General features: G+C 41.9%; 1 protein-coding gene across 2 annotated transcripts; it reads left to right on the top strand.

Moving 5' to 3' along the window:
- The first annotated feature begins 1,774 nt into the window (after positions 1-1,774).
- LOC113429751 (E3 ubiquitin-protein ligase TRIM39-like) lies at positions 1,775-15,460 on the top strand. Of its 2 annotated transcripts, XM_087953210.1 has the most exons (7): positions 1,775-2,276; positions 3,681-3,776; positions 4,332-4,562; positions 6,974-6,996; positions 12,384-12,502; positions 14,361-14,393; positions 14,797-15,460. In XM_087953210.1, exons 1-7 carry the CDS (start codon positions 1,863-1,865, stop codon positions 15,273-15,275), a joined length of 1,395 nt encoding a protein of 464 aa, XP_087809336.1. In that variant the 5' UTR covers positions 1,775-1,862; the 3' UTR covers positions 15,276-15,460. The 2 variants fall into 2 exon arrangements, with proteins under 2 accessions (XP_087809336.1, XP_087809337.1); XM_087953211.1 differs by lacking the exon at positions 4,332-4,562.
- Positions 15,461-19,045: the final 3,585 nt, after the last annotated feature.

The raw sequence follows: 19,045 nt of genomic DNA, 5'->3' as shown, positions 1-19,045 counted from the left end.
ATAGGATATGGAATGGAATATAAAAATGAGCATGAATTTGAATTTGTGTCTGTACAAAGAGATGTAACCCGGGATTATGCTGCTTTCAAAAAAGATGTTTTACTTGTATTTCTTTTCTTTTCGTGAAAACTCAAATAAAACTTACAAAAAAAAAAGAATAAATCCGAAAAATGCTGGAAATGTCATCAGACACCTGGCTCATATTACCATATGTGGTGGACATGTCTGGATGCTAAAAAATATTGGACTAAAATCCACACGTGGCTGGAAAAAAATGACAAATAAGCATATAGACTTGAAACCAGAGATTTTTTTATTGGGAATTTTACCTGAAATATATAGTAAAGACTTGAAATACCTGATTGTAAATGTATTAACAGCGGCTAGGATTGTATTTGCTAAAAACTGGAAAGATGAGAAAATACCATCACAGGAGAAGATCATTAAGAAAATATTGGAATGTGCTGAAATGAGTAGATTGACAGTTGAAATTAGAGAACAGGATGATAAACAATTTTATAAAATTTGGGATCTATTCTATCAATGGTTAGATAATAAAACATAGTAATGAAATATGTAGATTCTTAGAAAATAATAAATATATGTATTCTTTTTTTAAAATTATATCTATAAAATGATTCTAGGATAGATCTGGGAGGATAATATGAACCGTTATAAAATAAATTAAGTAAAATATGATTATCTTATAAAACATGAATGAATAAAAGTATAGTCAAACGTTTGATTAATAAAGATATTAATGTACTTAATATTTGATTGAAAGTATGAGATTACAATGTAATTGTAATTGAAGACTATGAAATGGAAGCACAAAACAATTTGTAAACCAACCGGCACACTGTATGTATATATATGGAAGATGGCTTGATGTTTTTATGTTTTGTTTGTTTATGTTTCTTTTTAAAAAATTAATAAAAAAAACAACCAACAAATGTTAAAATGCTGGATGGTGCTGGATTTCCGGAAGCAGAGAGAGGAACCTGCCCCACTGTATATCAAGGGGGGCTGTGGGGGGAGGGTTTCCTCTTATAAATTCTTGGGAGTGCTTATTAGTCAAGACCTCACCTGGAAAAACAACACCTCCCTGGTGGTTAGGAAGGCTCAACTGGGACTCCATTTCCTTAGAGTCTTTGGAAAAAATAAGGTGGAACTGCTGATGACCTCTTTCTATCGGTCCACGATAGAAAGTGTCTTTGCATGCTATGTAACAGTATGGTAGGCTGGTTCAACAGTCCCGGACAAGAAGGCACTACAGAGAGTACCCCACCTCTCCTTTAGCAGAATGTTTGGATCTATAATTGATCGGGGGGAGCAAATGTTGGCTTCTCCCCAGTTTTTAAAAACTTTCTCTTCTCTTTAACAGGATGCTGGGATCAATTGGAATTAATCTGGGTTCGTCCAAGGGATGTTTCCTTTTCAGTAAAAAGAATTTCCCCTTTAACGAGCTGGTTGGGCTAATAATAATGGATCGGGGCTCAGTCCCGCGAATTTTTCCTCCTCTCCAATGTGTTCTCTTTAAAATACTGCAGTTCTTCTTTAAGAAGCCAGCGAAGACGAAAGCAGGAGCACCAATTCACTTTGGATTCCCGCCTTCCTGATTCGAGGAAAGGCGCGAAAAGCTTTCTTTATTTATTTGATTTTATTTGATTTATTTGATCTCGTAAACAATTGGCAAATCAAATCAAATAAAAATAAATAAATAAATAAAATACTGAGTTCTTCTTAGAAGCCAGCGAAGACGAAAGCAGGAGCACCAATTCACTTTGGATTCCCGCCTGGGAGTCACCTGATTCGGAGGGAAAGGCGCGAAAACAGCTTTCTCTTTCCTTTTGGAGGCGGCGATGGCGGCCGGAGCCTCCTTGCAGGATTTGCTGGAAGAAGCCACCTGCTCCATTTGCCTGGACCTTTTCCAGGACCCCGTGCTCATCCCGGAGTGCGGCCACAACTTCTGCCGGGGCTGCCTGACCCGCAGTTGGGGGACGTCGGAATCGGAGGCTTCCTGTCCCGAGTGCAGACAGACCTTCGCGCCCCGCAGCGTCCTCCCCAACCGGCAGCTGGCGCGCATGGTGGAAGTGGCCAGGGGATGCAGCCGCCATCCGGGCGAAGAAGGGGGGAGCTTCTGTCCGAAGCACCAGGAGCCCCTCAAGCTTTTTTGTAAGCACCACGAGACCCTCATCTGCGTGGTCTGCGACCGATCCAAAGAGCACAAGGGCCACTCGGTGATCCCTGCGGAGGAGGCTTTCCAGGAATACCAGGTAGGAATCAGCCAGGAGGAATCGCTGCGGTTGGGGAGCATCCAGATCCTTGGCCTTCCTGTCAATCCTTAGATCACTTTACTTGCTTCCTCTGTTGTCCACAAAATGGGTTTAGCCTTGAGCAGATCCTGATCAGAACCAGACAGGAGGTTCTGCTTTGGAGATCTTTGTGGCAGCCCCTGAAATATTGCAAGATTGCTATCATGTCTTCCCTAATCCTTCTTTTCATTAAACTGGACATACCCAGTCCCTGCAACTGTTCTTCATTTGTTTTAGCCTCCAATTGAATTATTTAATTGAAATACTTTAGCAAAAAGATCTCAGGAGCTAAAAAAAGAGCTGAGACCCCTAACCATATACAAATAGAAATTTTATACACTTAAGATCCAGAAAGTTAACACCCTAAGAATCACTCATTGGTTCCCTGACATGTATTTTTTTTCTCCTCCCTCATAAATTGCATATTTTATACTAATAAGCTTTCTTATCAAAAGGGGTGTGTATTTTATTATTATAGTAAGTTACCAAAGTGTATGTCTATGTGCCTTAGCTAGCATCCTTCTAACTGGAGTCCTTCTAACTACCTTGTTATTTTCTTGTTGCTAGGCAGCAGTGTCCCCCCCCCATTCATTAATGGTCTTATTACACTCATCTGCAGCTTTCTGCCTGGGCCAGATTCCTTTAACAAACTTCCCTGATTCCAGCCTGAGATCTTCACCTCCTGCTTTATATCCTCTGTGGCTACAATTTTTTGAAGACAGATTTCCCATATTCCTTGACTTAAAACCATTTGTTTCATGACTGTTCAAAGTTACAAAACCATTGAACAAAGTGACTTATGACTGTTTTCACACTTATGACTATTGTAGCATCCCTGGTCACCGATCGAAATTGGGGGGATTGGCAATTGGCAGGTATTAATGATGGTTGCAGTGTCCCTGTCTTGCTTAGCAAAGGAAATTGCCTGTAGGGAGAAATAGGCTCCCTTTGCCAGCTCCCTTTCCACATTTGCTCTTGAGCCAAATTGTTATGGAGTCCTCCAAAATCTTGAGTGCAGACCCTGAAAAACACTCCTGCTGGATCAGCCCAAACTTTCATTTCTCAGTGATGCTTCTGGGATGACTGCAAACAGGAGACTCAGGCAGCTCCATTTAATGTCATTGCAGGTAGTCCTTGGACTTATAACCATTCGTTTAGTGATGATTCGAAGTTACAACGACAACGGAAAAAGTGTCATAAGATTTTTCACCCTTGTGATCATTGCAAGCATCCCTGTGGTCACATGATCAAAATTCGGACGCTTGGCAACTGCCATGTATTTATGAGGATTGCATCTATCATCTAACTGGGTCTTCCCTCCAATGTAATTCTTTACGGAACTCAAAAGTTGTATTTTCTCTTCAGATCAAGGTGGAGGATTGTCTGAAGGCTCAGAAGGAGCAGAAAGAAAAAATAGCTACTTACAAAAGAGACACAGAGCAAACAGTGCAGGAGATGCTTGTAAGTATTGATCCAATGCTGAGGAGCTTCTGAGCTAATAGGAAGGAGAACCCCATCCGCCATCTTGGATAATAGGCAGCCTGTTTGCAAGTACAAGTTCTGACTTAAAGGAAATTCAAGCTAAAGACAGTATTAGGACACAGAACTTGTTCTTAACCTGAGGACTGAGATTTCACCATTGCCTGAATGAGTCACAGTTGGGTTAAATGCAGCTATCCCATGAGCCGTCTTTTCTACAACGGGTTTGGTTGGCATAATAAATGCAAACTGTATTTCATCTTATTGAAAAAAATTGTGAACTCAAACATTTTTCTGTCTCCTTTTTTGGAATTCCTGATTGCCAAGAAAATTTTCATGAGAGATCATTTAAACCGAAACCTTTTTCTTTTTAGAAACCTTCCCCTCTGCCCTTTTTTATATCAAAAGGGTTATTTTTCTCCTTAGGAAATTCTCTCACCTCAGTTCTGGAAGGGAATCCGTTTAATTATTATAGCAGTTAAAATAAAAATAATTAAGTAAAATAATTAAAATAAAAGTATGCCTTTCTTGTTCCAGGATCACATTGAAAAAGTCAAAAAAAATATAGTGGCTGAATTCAGAGAACTACAACTCTGGTTGGAAGGACAGGAGAAGCTTCTGCTGGCTAGAATGGAAGAGACGGAGAAGGATATTATGGTCAGAAAGGAGAAGGGTTTGGCCAAGCACATGGAGGAAGTGCGCTCTCTTGACCATCTCATCCAGGAGAAAGAAGAGAAGGTTCAGCAGCCAGCCAGCCAGCTCTTACAGGTCAGGACAGGAAGTGGAGATAATAGAATCCTTGGGCTGGAAGGGACCTTGGAGGTCTGCTAGTCCAATCCTCTGCCCAAGGCAGGAGTCCTTATTCCATCCTGAAAAAATGGTTGTCCAAACTGTTATTGAAAGCCTCCAGTGATGTATAACCCAGAACTCAGGGAGGCTTGCTTCTTGTTATTCCCTCAGGTGCTATGGAGAGTAAATCCATGCCCTTTTCCCTATGAGAGCCCTTCAAGTATTGGGAGGTGGCTGTCGTGTCTCCCCTAAGCCTTCCCTTGGTTAGGCTAAGCATACCAAATTCATTGAACGGTTTGGCCTCCAGAGCCCTTATCATCTTCATTGCTCCGCTCTGCATACTTTAGCTCCTCCACAGAATACTCTTTTTGACTCTTTCCTTTTTTTCCCATAAATTTAATCAAAAATATAATAGTGAAAAGTACAAATGAAAATAAATAAGTGAAATGGAGAAGGATAAGAATGGGATAGAAGTGTAGGATAAAGGGAAAGAAAACATCTCTTTTTCTACCTCAACTTTTTATTTTTGCATATCTAGTCATTATTAGCCATGTCTATAAAAACAAATTAGCCTAAGAAGCAAAATCAAGCATCGAGAGTTCATTTTTTCCTATCTCGAGCACAAAGTTTAGAAGCAGCTTCCAAGTACAAATAATGGGTCATATCTAATTAAAGCAGTCTTTTTTTTTTTTTCATTTTTCTTCTCTTGTGGAGATTGAGATATCTTTCCTTGTCTGCATTCTAGCTGCACTTGACAAGGTTCAAAATCTTTTTTTAACTCCTCATTTAGTAATCTTTTGGACTCTTTCTATGGAAAGGAACAGTCACTAAATGAACTACAGTATTTCATCAAGGACTAAATGGCTTAAATAAGTTAGAGCCGGCTCCACGTGCACCAACTTATCTTGTATTTCCTCTGCCAGACCATCTTGGAAAGTGTCCATTTGGGCTGCCTCATTCCATGCAGAGTCCATGCAGAGCAGACGAAACTCTGAAATGAACTCCTGCAATGGGCGTTTCCCCTGGCGAAGTTCCTTTAAGCGTCTGGCGGCGGTCTGAGCTTTTATGGGGTCCTCATACATCGAGCGTAGATGGTGCCAAAAGCCCTGATAGTCCGTTAGTAAGGGACTATTTTGCACCAATAACGGAGTGGCCCACCTAGCAGCCGAACCCGACAAAAGACTGATAACAAACCCCACCCGAGCCCGGTCATCAGGGAAATCTTCTGGCCGAAGAGACATAAATAATTGACACTGCCCCATAAAAGCCGGGAACATTTCAGGCTATCCAGAGAATTTATCCGGCACAGCTACTGGGCATTTCCTACGGGGAGGGGCAGGAGGAGCAGCAGGAGCTTGCATCAGCGTAAGATGGTTAACCAGCTGGGTGACTTGTTTCTGCAAAACCTGGTTATCTTGCAACAGTTGAGATATCTGCTGCTGCTGCTCTAGCTGTTTTTGCTCCATCTTAGTCAGAATATGGAATTAAGGGTTCGGATCAAAAATGTTCTGTCTCACCTGTGGCCACGAGGTGAGAGTCCAAATGTCCAAAGGAAAATATACAAACAGAAAAAACCAGGAACAACAGAGTTAACTTTCCTTTGTCTGAATTCATTGTTGGCAGTTTTCCCAGAAGCTGTCAGCCAATTATGATAACGAACAGCACTATAAATCAGAGATGAATTCCAAACAGGATAAATTGTCCAACTGCAAACGCAAATCAACAAGTTGATCCGAACAGGGCTTCAGAGCTAACACGCCTCCTTATATTTCCTGAAGGGGCGTGTCAGTCTCTTACTCAGTCCCTGATTCGACGTCTCCTTCCAGTTTGTGCTTGACGTTTCTGCTTACATCTGTTCCTTGCATCAAACCAAGATTCTTCGGTTTGATCTTCATCCAAGGGCTCTGGCACGTTCTCCTGATTATCTGCCGACACAGGTGTAACTAATGAGGAAGGTCCGGGAGAGGATGAAGATTCCGAAACTTCCAGCAAAGCAGGTTCAAACCCCAATGCCCTATCTTCCTCTTCCTCCTGACTCCCATTTGTGTCACTCAACAAGGCAGGCTCAAACCTTAATGCCTATGTCTTCTGACAAAGCAGGTTCAAACCTCCTAGTCACAACATTATATATATAATCTGTAATTGTGTTGGATTCAACCGGGTTATAATTTTTCTTAGGCAAAAAAGTAAAAACAATACCTCTAAAAGGTTGAACAGCTGGGGAAAAAAGAGCAACGGGAGTTTTTTTATTTAAAAAAAATGGAAGTACTTTATATGTCTGTTAGTGTCTGGTTGTCCAGATGTTTCACTCATTTATTTTGTGAATGTAAGAATTTAATTTTCTGCATAGGAAGTGGCTCCTTTCAACGCTTCGTCTCTTTGTTTTTTAGGACATTGGAAGCATCTTGAAGAAGTAAGTAAATCCACCCTTTTCTTTACAGTCTCAGAGATTTGTAGATCCTCCAGCAGTTTTCCTATTTTGGAAAGTGCTGGTTGTATTTAGCAGTAGTTTAATGTAAAGAGAACTTACTGTATTTCAGGGCTTTTTAGACATATCCTCAGATAACTTCAACACAATATAATTAGAAATATTTGATATGATTAAGTATTATGGTTGGTTTCACAGATGTTTAGATTGAATTTGGCATTTTTACCCACCTACTGAATCCTTCCCAAGAAGAGACAGATGTTTGATGGTTTTAAAGGTATTGTAGGATGTAAGCTGCCCATTGACTGTTTCATCGCTCCGTAGCCAGCACCTCGAATGTGGAACCCGCGCGCGGTGAACCTTGCCAAGTCGGGGGGAGAGGTGGGAGGTGGTGGAAAGAGGGCACCTTAGCTTGCAGGCTGCCCTCTGGTGGAAGCGGCGGAGGCATGCCAGAAGGCCCGAAAGCAAAACCCTCCCAAGGCGTGCAGTGGAAGAGGTGGGTGGTCCGGCGTTAGGACCCCCTTACCCGGAGAAGAACAAGGGAGCACGCAGCGCCCGGCCGGCCTCCGCCTCTCCAGCCAGCTGGGCTTGCGTGCAGGAAGCGGGTGGGTGCAGCTGCGGCTCTCCAAGGCGCGTGGCTCGGTTCGGTTAGGCTCTACGTGGCCGTCCCAGACCTAGAACCTAGCCTCCCTCTGCAGCCGGTTCTTCCGACCGAGCCCTGCGCTTGCTTGGTTGGTTTCCAAGCGATTGTTCCCTCCACCTCCCCTGGTCTGGGCTGCTTCTGCACACCTTCCTCCTCCCGGGCGGAGCATAAAGATGGGCGGAATGCTTCACTGAAGTTGGGAGTCTCTGAGCGTGTGCAGAGTACCTCCCCTTGCTTGGCCCGATGGAAGTGGACCTTGGGTTGAAGCAAAGAGAGTGAGGTCAGCTGCATCGCTGCCCCAGGGAGGTTGGCATTGCAAAATTGGATGCCAAAGGGGGCTGGAGAAGGGGCAGAGGGGCAGCTGCAGGGGGCTGGAGAAGGGGCAGAGTGGCAGCTGCATTAAGGAGCAGGAAGATCTTAGCCATGGTTTATTCATTGACTAAGCCAGAATCAAACAGCATGCTAAACTCTAAACCAGAATGGCTGGGTTGATATATTCAGCCCGTGTTTCTCAACCTTGTCAACTTAGTGTGGACTTCAATTCCCACTCTGGCTTTGCTCTACTTTCTCAAAGTGCCACTGCTGTCGCTTTCTTTCTTTCTTTCTTTCTTTCTTTCTTTCTTTCTTTCTTTCTTTCTTTCTTTCTTTCTTTCTGTCTGTCTGTCTGTCTGTCTGTCTGTCTGTCTGTCCGTCCGTCCGTCCGTCCATACATACATACATACATACATACATACAAAAGGTCTGCCTGTATGTCTGCCTGCCTTTCTGTCTACCTACCTACCTACCAATATAGATCTATCTATCTATCTATCTATCTATCATCTATCTATCTATCTATCTATCTATCTATCTATCTATCTATCTATCTATCTATCTATCTATCTATCTATCTATCTATCTATCTATCTATCTATCTATCTATCTACCCATCCAAAATGTCTGTCTGTCTGCTTGCCTTCCTGCCTACCTACCTACCTGCCTGCCTACCTGTCTTTCTGTCTACCTACCTACCAATCTACTTACCTACCTACCTATACATTCATCCAAAAGGTCTGTCTGCCCGCCTATCTGCCTACCTACCTACCTACCTACCTGTCTCTCTTTGTCTGTCTGTCTCTCTCTCTATCCATCTATCCATGTTCGAAGCGCCAGCCCCGCAAGCACATTGGGAAAATAGAGCAAAGCCAGTCTGGGAAGGGGGGGGGGGGGAGAGAGAGAGACCTGACGCATCAAATTGAAATGAGGCCTAGTTTAGACTGAGGCCCTTTTCCACATTGAAACATCTTTGGCTTCTATAATTAAAGGTTTTGTGGACAAAACATAGTCAAGACTATCAGGAAGCTCTCACATTTTGTTGAGGCTTTAAACAGGATCCATTGGACCAGATCTCCATTCTAAAAATTACTTTTCCCCAATGTATTACAGTGCCAATTCTGTAGAAGGCAAAACCAAAATGTACTGGTAAATTACAAAGAGAACTCTCTCTCTCTCTCTCTCTCTCTCTCTCTCTCTCTCTCTCTCTCTCTCTCTCTCTCTCTTAACCCTGCTGGAGCAGGTGATTGGACTAGAATAGATATCTCATTATCTTTCTCCTCCCTCCCTCCCTCCTTTATTTCTTTTTCTTTCTGTCCCTTCCTTCCATCCCCTCCTCTTTCTTTGTCCCTTCTTCCTTTCCCTTTTCTCTTTCTTTTCTTCTTTCTCTTTCTCTCTCTCTCTCTCTCTTTTCTTTCTCTCTCTTTCCCTCTCTCAGGCTCACCCCATTTACTTGACTTGCTTGGGCAGATCCCTCCAGGGCAGTGGGATAAATGGGGTGGAACTGTGGGGCCGGCACCTAGAACGCGGCAGTGTCGGCATGTTTGAAAAGTAGAGCAAAGCCAGAGGTCGGTAATTTTTCCTGCAAAGAATCACAAAAGCTTCTGGGTTGCGCACAAGAAGGGACACACATGTCAATGCAATTCAGCAACATAAAATAAAGAGATACAAATAAAACAAATCAACAAGAATCGGCAAAGCATCTCTGATTAGATTTTATTCACTGCTAGAATCTAATCAAAGATGCTTTGCAGATTCTAGTGCAATGACCTGCTCCAGCAGGGTTAGAAGGGAGTGTGTGTGTATGTGTGTCCATGGCTGTCAAAACTCCAAAAACGGGTCAAGTATCTTTGGGGAGGCCAGTCATAAATTAGAACACTTGCTACACAACCAGCCATTAAGTGAGGACCGCTGGTATTTGGTTTGCCAGTCACCTGGCCACGCCCACCCAGTCACATGACCACCAAATCATACCTACCCCATGTGACCAGCAAGCCATGTCCAGCCAGTCACGTGACCAGCAAGCCACGCCCACCCATCACGTGACCAGCAAGCCACACCCTCAAATTAGTTCATGCCCACAGAAATTTGAATCTGGGTGGGGGGCACCAAGGATGAGTTTGTAGCACCAAGGGGGCGGTGGACTGAAAAAGTTTGGGAACCACTGGTGTACATCATACATAAGAATATTATTGTTATTAATAATAATAATAATTGCAGAAGGAAGCTTTACTTGGAACAGCTTTGATCCTGCGGCAATATTTGTAACACCATCAAACATCCAGATTTGCCTATCCCAGGTCATTGGTAAGGACGCGATAGGTAGACAAAAATGCCAAACCCAGTCTGAACATCTGGCTGACTGCGATGAATTATAATAAAACAAAAACACATCTCCTTCACATTCTATACAATTGAATAGAAGACCCCTGGTGCTGCATTAGTATTCCACTATACAGTAGAATTCAATAGATTTACTGCTCTGTGATAGAAGCTGTTATTCAGCCTATTTGTCCTTGTTTTTATTATTCTGTACTGTCTGCCAGATAGCAATAGTTCAAAAAAAAAGGGTGCCCAGGATGGGATGAATCTTTGAGAATGTTTTGAACTTTCTTAGGGCAGCTGGAGCTATAAAGCTCTTCCAAAGAGGGGAGAGGTCAACCAATGATCCCCTGGGCAATGATGTTAATTCTCTGGAGCACTGTCCTATCTGCCACTGTGTAATTAGCAAACCATACACAGGTGCAGTAAGTTAAGATACTCTCTATAGTGCAGCGGTAGAAGGTCACCAGGAATTTTTCATTCAGTTATTGTTTCCTGAGAAGTCTCGGGTAGAATAATCTCTGGGCCCTTTTGACCAGTACTGCAGTGTGAGCGCCCCAGGTCAGGTCCTCTTTTATGGTAACATCCAGAAACTTAAAACTGGCCACTTGCTCCACTTGGTCTCCAATGATAACCAAGGCCTGGATGCCTGATATATTCCATCTGTAGTCCACTATAAGCTCCTTGGTCTTATTGGTGTTAAGGACCAAATTATTGTCTCCACACCATGAAAGCAACCGGTCCACCTCATCTTGATAGGCAGACACATCCCCCCCCCCCGGAGATGAGTCCCACCACGGTTGTATTATCTGCAAATTTAGTGGTGTGAATGGGAATGCAGTCATGTACGTAAAGGGTATAGAGTAAGGGACTCAACACACAACCCTGTGGTGTACCAGTATTAAGAATGAGGGCCGAGGAGGTGTGATTACCTAATCTGACCCCCTGAGAGCAGCCAGACAGGAAATCCATAATCCAAAGGTAGATTGAATGAAAAAGCCCAAGGTCCTTAAGTTTAGACACTAGTCTCTGTGGAAGAATTGTGTTAAATGCAGAACTAAAATCCATCAAGATGAGTTTGAATGTTAAATCCATCGTCTAATTTCCTATGTCACCCCTATTAGTCATCGGTCATTTGGTAAGATACGATCCATTGTTTTGGCCAAGAGATCCACAAGAATTTTCAAGAGTAGGGAGCCCAAAACTGAAACTTAGTTGCCTCTCCTAAATCTCTTGCTTAGCTGGATGAAAGTGGATGAATGCAGTTCTGGATCAGGATCCACTGGGTCATCATGGTGCCCATATTTGAATAGCTGGCCAGAGAAATGACTGAAGCCTGGGAAACGGGGGCCCTTGTCAGTCAACAGGAGTGCTGACTTACCACCAGCTGACGAGGTACTTAGGAGCCAAGGACGGGGCCACACAAGAAAAAGGCATTCTGTGAATTAATAGGTGGCCATCAACACCCCACTTAACCAGTGAAAGCCACACACAACCAGGGACCACATAAACACAACGCGTAGAACAGCCCAGGGCACACATTCTGGCGAGGGAGAGAGAAGTTCCCTGAGGAGGGGCTCCAGCCTGGGTCCAAAAGCTCAGAAGACAAAACCTCTGGTAACCAACCCAGACCGGATCCTATAGCTATCCAATCCTCAAGCACCGTCTGATGCTTTAGGAAGCTGCTTCTATTGGCAGGTTGATAACGGTTACAGGAACTGGGCATGGCTAGTCCAGGGAAGAGAAGGGCCAGGGGAGACACGATAGCCGTGTTCCAGTATGTGAGGGGCTGCCACAGAGAGGAAGGGGTCAAGCTGTTTTCCAAAGCACCTGTAGGCCAGACAAGGAGTAATGGATGGAAACTGATCAAAGAGAGGTTCAACCTAGAAATAAGGAGAAATTTTCTGACTGAGGAGAATGAACCAATGAAACAGCTTTGCCTTCAGACGTTGTGGGGGCTTCATCACGAGAAACTTTCAAGAAGAGGCTGGACGGCCATCTGTCAGAAACAGTGTCTGGTCTCCTGCTTCGGCAGATGGGGGGGGTGGACTAGATGACCTTCTAACTCTGTTATTCTGTTCTTTTGTCTTGCCAGATTCCAGGCTAAGGAAACATATGAGAATCCGGTGGATTTACTTCTAGAGCCGAAGTGGACAATCTGGGATTGCAGTGATGTAATTCCGCTTCTGAAAAATGCCATGAAAAAATTGAGAGGTAAAAAAATAGCCGCTGGGGTTTTACTGGATGACATTTTGAGCATCCAAGAGAGATTCTGGATCACTGTCAGGGGGATCAAAGAGGGATCAATTTCAGGATGAGTGGAAGAGAGATCCTTATTTCTCTGGGGGAAAATGCCTTGTGTCTTGGCACCAGGAGGGGAAGAGGAGCTTTCTGGTTGCTCCCATTACAGATTTGCTAAAAATGGGAACCATTAGCTACTCATAGTTGACCCTTTACAAGCAATTCTCAACTTACAACAGTTCGCTTAGTGACTGTTCACAGTTAGAATGGCAGTGAAAAAATGACTTATGACCATTTTTCACAGTTATGACCATTGTATCATTCCCACAACCATGTGATTTACTTTTGGGTGCTTGAGGACGGGTTCATATTTATGACGGTTGTAGTTGGGAACACAGGCAGCAATCAGAAGAAAAAGAATTGGTCAGGAAAGCGTTTTTTCAAAGAAGGAGGTGGCCAAAGAGAGCAGAGTCCAAATATGAGGTGCAGGGAGACACTCTGTCACAGAAGAAATATGGATGGCACAGGAATGAGAAAAGCAGTTTAAAAACAAACAAACTACAGACTGGATAACAAACTCCAGTTGCAAGGAAACCCCTCTTCCAGGGTCAGTTTCTTAAGGCAGTGAAATTGGGCACGTGATATAATTCTTTGCACTGGAAGGTTCAAGGGGTTTCTGAATTGGGAAATTCCCCCCCCTCCCCCCTTTTGCTTCTCTGACACTCGTTGGGAGGACTGGAAGACTTCTGGTTTGGTGGCAGAGAGGACAACAGAAGGGGATCCTTGAGGCTATCCAGACTCAACTTTAGGCAGCTTTAGTCTATCAGAATTTTGCCTACAACTAGTCAAGGCAAGATGATCTTCTCCTTAGCTGCATTTCTTTCCTTTCTCTCATTCAGCCTTTTTCTAACCCCAACTTTTCACTGCACTTTCTAGTTTGCACCCATTGTCATTTCTTCCTACAGCCAGAAGGGTTTCTCTCCTTGCTTGGGCCGTTCCCTTGGCTGCCTTTTCTGGGCTGAGTCTCCTTTTCTTTCTTCCTCTGGCGTTTCCTCTGCTGTGACTTTTGCTCAAGGAGCCCTTGCAATTTGCTTTGTTGTTCCACAGTCAGCTTTCCTTGACTTGCTTCTCAACTCACTTTTTCTTTTCTTTCTGAGTCTATTCAGAAAATCCTATCCCCACTCCCACCCCCTTTCTGGTTTACATTCCCCAGAGGGGTAATTAAACGTGTCCTTCTTTTCAACAGATTCTACTTGTCACAGAAAAGGGACTGGTGGCTTGGCTGAGGTTTCTTGGATTCTCACGGATTCTGCCCCCCTCTCCCTCATGCATTTGAGCATGCAAGAAGGGGCAGGAAAGGAGAAAGAGAAGGAAAAAGAAGAAAAGATGGGAAGAGAGCAAGGAAGGAAAAATAAAGAAAGAGGGGAAGGAAGATGTTAGAATGAAGAGGGGAGGAAAAAGAAAAGGAAGGAAGGAAGGAAGGAGAGTATAATGAGAGAGGGAGAGTCTGAGGGAAGTCCTGCCTTACCCCTTGGTCACCACAGGAGCCCCCCCTACACAAGTCTCGTGTCACTCCCACCAAGCCACGCCCACATATGGCCACACCCACCCCAGCCCTCTGAGGTCAAACAAAACCCTGAAGCGGTCCTCAATGAAATGGAGTTTGGCACCCCTGATATATAGCCACCAACGACATTTTAGCTTGTAGCTTTCCATATTCCTTATTTCCTGATTTGAGTCCAAGGAAAGCAAACCTGGGTATCTGAGGGAGGCCCTTCTGTTGCTCCAATTCCAGTGATGAGGTGCTGAATCCCCCTCTTTTCTTCCCCAGATACTCTGGAAAGTGGACTTCAACTACAGGAAGGTAAATATGAATTATAGGAATTGCAACTGCTTGCTATTTTAAGCTGTGATGCCAGTAACCTTAAGAGAAACATAGATTAACAAAAAAGAAAAATATAGGATTAAATACCTTAATATACCTTAGATCCCAGGAAACTTTAATGATTGTATGATTTGTGAACTATTCTTTTCCATTAATATGTACAATATGAGCTTATACAGCAGAGACAAATTCCTTGTGTGACTGATACACACTTGGCCAAATAAAGCTGTTGTTCTGTTCTGTTCTTTTCACACACCAGGCCTGCAGCTGAAGCTCTTGTTCTTTTCCTTCCTTCCTTCCTTCCTTCCTTCCTTCCTTCCTTCCTTCCTTCCTTCCTTCCTTCCTTCCTTCCTTCCTTCCTTCCTCCCCTTCCCCCTTACAGTGAATGTAACTCTGGATCCAGACACAGCTGATCCTGACTTCCTTGAGATCTCCGAAGATCGAAAAAGTATCACAGGACTTAAGGGATGGTCCACTAAAGGTTCTGTCCTTGGCTGTCAGATGTTCTCATCAGGGCGACATTTCTGGGATGTTATTGTAGGTGGTACAGGAGAATGGAGGGTAGGGGTTACCAGCAAACCAGTGAACTTTAAAAATGTTCATGCGAAGACCAGGCAGTGGGAGATTTGGGAATGGGAAGGGGACTACATGGCCATCTCTCCGTCAAAATGCTTTGACCTGGTCCTGTCTGAGAGGCCCACGAGAATCCGCATCTGTCTCAACTGCGAAGGGGGACAAGTGAGCTTCTTTGATGCCAGGACCGTAACTCTGCTCTATACATTCTCAGACGCTTCCTTGGTTGGAGAGACCATCCTGCCCTATTTCTACTTGCGCAAGGACACCTGCATGACACTCCCCTAACAGGTTAGGTGGCCTTGTAAATTGAAGGAGTGGATCAATCAATTGATCTAGAGAGAAATAACCTGGTCATCATTTAAATGTGTCTGAATTTAAAAAACAAATGAGGTGTCTTATAAACTTTATAGGCTTTAGCATCATGTCTTCAGGTGTATGAATATTAAAAAATACCTTATCTTACAGCTAAACCCATAAATCATGATTTTAGATGTCCATCATAAGCCTCTCATTTCTGTATTAGCCTTATAGTTTAATGTTTAGTTGCAATCAATGATTGTGGAAGTTCCCATTAACTCAGTGTATTCTGTAATCTTTCCCTCTTTTTTTCTTTCCTCCCCCGTTTTTTTCTGCTTCCTTTTAAATATGCATATAATTGTCATCATCCCAACAAACCCTAGCAGGGCTTCAGCAGCTATTAGACTCAATATAAGCTTTACAGCCTTACAGGGGTGGTTTTTTTACAAATCCTACTGCTACTTATGTCTTTGTATACTTCACTCACTCAGTTATCTACAACAGTCGGATTATTGATTATAAGACTGATCTAATTTTTTTTTATAAAAGTTTTATTGATTTTAACAAATAAAAACACATAAAACATAAAACATAACATAAGAACATCATCATTCTTCATAAGTTTACAGACAGTGTATCAGTTGGTTTACCACTCCTTTTTGTGCATCCATTTCGTAGTCATCATAATAATTATGTTACATAATAACTCATATTATCAATCAACAATTATATATCCTAATATCATTATTAAACAATCATTTGACTATAATTTTACTAATTCATACTTAAGCGAGATAACTATAATTTAGTTAATTTATTTTATAACAAATCGTAAAATCATACCAAATCTATCTTAATAAAATATTCTAAAAATATTATCAAAACCAAAAATATATATATATATATATTCATTGTTTCCTAGATTTCTAAATATTCTATTATTATATTGTTTTATCTAACCATTGATAAAAAAGATCCCAAACTTCATAAAATTGTTTATCTTCTTGTTCTCTAATTTCAAATGTCAGTCTACTCATTTCAGCACATTCCAGTATTTTCTTAATAATTTCTTCCTCTAATGGTATTTTCTCACTCTTCCAATTTTTAGCAAATACAGTCCTAGCCACTGTTAACACATTTACAATCAAATACTTTAAGTTTTTATTGAATGTATCAGGTAAGATTCCCAATAGAAAAATCTCCGGTTTCAAATCTATATGTTCTTTTGTCATTTCTTCCAACCATATGCGAATTCTAGTCCAGTATTTCCTGGCCTCCTCACAAGTCCACCACATATGGTAATATGAGCCAGGGATCTGATGACATTTCCAGCACTTTTCAGATTTGTTCTTGAACATTCTTGCTATTCTTGTCGGGGGGAAATGCCACCTGTAAAACATCTTATACAAATTTTCTTTATATGCTACTGACATTGTCATTTTATAATTTTGAGACCACAATTTTTGCCATTTCTCTAAATCAATCCCATATCCAAAGTTCTTCCCCCAAACAATCATTGTTTCTTTGACTTGTTCTTCCTCTAATTTAATTTCCAACAAATAACTATATAGTTTTTTAATCACTTTTTCATCAGAACCTGTCAAAATCCTATCTAGATCAGTCAATTTATCATAAAATCCTTCTGTTTTAGAATCTTTAAGATACCTTGAGTGTATTTGCGCATATGAAAACCAATTCATCTTTATATCTTGTTCTTCTAGCTTTTGCATCGTTTTAAGTTCACCCTTTTCATCCAGTATTTCCCCATATCTAACTGTTTGTTCCTCCTTATAGATTATGGGATAGGAAAAAGCTTCGATAGTTGATAACCAGACTGGTATTTTCAAATAACATTGTTTCTTAATTTTCTCCCAATTCAACCATAACGATTCCCGTATATAATGCCTTCTGAAATAACCCTGCGATTTAGTTCCCTTATACCATAAAAAGGCATGCCAACCCAATAATAAGTCATGTCCTTCCAATGCCAGTAATCTAGACTTTCTTAACGTTATCCATTCTTTAACCCACATTAAATTTGCAGCTTGATAATACAACTCCCAATTAGGAAGGCCAAATCCTCCTCTAATTCTAGCATCCTGTAAAAGTTTTAGTTTTATTCTCGCTTTCTTACCTTGCCATATATACTTCAACACCATTTTATTTAATTCATCAAAGTAGTCTTTACCAAGCCTAATTGGTATTGTTTGAAACAAATATAAAATTCTGGGTAAAATATTCATTTTAATTGTTGAAATTCTACCTATCAAAGATAATTGTAGGTTTTCCCATTTTTTCAAGTCAGATGCTATCTGCTGTTTAAGTTTAATATAGTTATTCTCTTTCAGTGTAGTACATCTTGACGTCAAAAATATCCCCAAGTATTTAACTTTATTCGTAACTTGAATTTTCAATAGGTCTGCCAACTCTTCTCTTTGCCTTAATAACATATTTTTTGTCAGAATCTTTGTTTTGTCTTTATTTATTTTCAAGCCAGCCATATCACCATACGTCTCTATCTTTTCCAGTAATTTTAAAGCTGTCTCTAGAGGGTCTTCCAGAATAAAGACCAAATTGTCCGCAAAGGCTTGCAATTTAAATTCCTCCTTTTTAACTTTCATTCCTTTTATATTTGTATCCTCTCTAATATTTCTATTAACACTTCCAAAGTCAATACAAATAACAAAGGGGATAGTGGACATCCTTGTCTTGTGCCTTTTTTAATATTGATAGAGTCTGTAAATTCTCCCTCTATCATCACTTTTGCTGTTTGCTTATAGTATATAGCTTCTATTGCTTGAATAAATTTTCTAGCAAAACCCATCTGTTCCAATAATAATAACATAAATCTCCAATTCACATTATCAAATGCCTTTTGAGCATCTAAAAATATCAAAGCCATTTGTTTTTCAGGGTGTGCCTCATAATATTCCAACGTGTATAAAATTACTCTCATGTTGTCTTTAATTTGAAGACTGATCTAATTTTATAGGTGCTTCATAGATTTTAATTCCTCCCTTTGCAATTTTATGTACAGAATTTTTTTTCCTTATTTTATTCTGCCAATATGAGATTTTATTTCTATTTTAGAGATGTTATTAGTTTTACGGTGTGTGAAAAAAAATATCAGTGGATTGTTCAGTGTAACAACTGAAGTCTGACAAGCTGCTGTTGCCAAAGGAGCAAGTGAGGAATCCAAACATACCTAATACAGGGGGTCCTCGGCCTACAACCACAATTGAGCCCCCAATTTCTGTGGTTGAATGAGACAGTTGTTAAGTGAGTTTGACCCATTTTACAACCTTTCTTGCCCTTGTTGTTCAGTGAATCACTGCAGTTGTTAAGCTAGTCACATGGTTGCTAAGTGAATCTGGCTTCCCCATTGACTTTGCTTGTCAGGAGGTCACAAAAGGGGATCACCTGACTCGGGGACACGGCAACCGTCATAAATAGGAACCAATGGCCAAACGATGGAATGTTGATCATGTAATCATGGGGATGCTGCCATGGCCATAAGCAGGGGGGGCTGCTGGGGGCTCACGGGGGCTTGGGAGGGCCCCTCGCTAAGATTCTGCAGAGTTCGGAGAACCCTCAAATCCCGTTCCTGGCTGGCCCCGCCCACCCCGCCCCTCCCAGGAGTCCCCATGCAGCCCGTTTTGGATGCCAGGTAAGTGCAGGCTGTGCGCAGAGGCTCCGGGAGGGTGAAAATGGGCCTCCCAGAAGTTCGGGAAGGTCAGAAATGGGCCCATTTCCAGCTT

This window comes from Notechis scutatus, chromosome 2 (assembly GCF_049901735.1).
Source record: "Notechis scutatus isolate UNSWTSFEM ecotype Mainland chromosome 2, rNotScu1.2, whole genome shotgun sequence".
Taxonomy (NCBI): Eukaryota; Metazoa; Chordata; class Lepidosauria; order Squamata; family Elapidae; genus Notechis; species Notechis scutatus.
This window is presented reverse-complemented; position numbering and strand designations above follow the sequence as displayed.

Excerpts from the sequence above, each read along its gene's own strand:
- LOC113429751 (XM_087953210.1), top strand. The coding sequence starts at position 1,863 with ATGGCGGCCGGAGCCTCCTTGCAGGATTTGCTGGAAGAAGCCACCTGC. Across the intron at positions 2,277-3,680 it reads AGGCTTTCCAGGAATACCAG|ATCAAGGTGGAGGATTGTCT; the intron begins GTAGGAATCAGC and ends TTTTCTCTTCAG. Across the intron at positions 14,394-14,796 it reads TGGACTTCAACTACAGGAAG|TGAATGTAACTCTGGATCCA; the intron begins GTAAATATGAAT and ends TCCCCCTTACAG.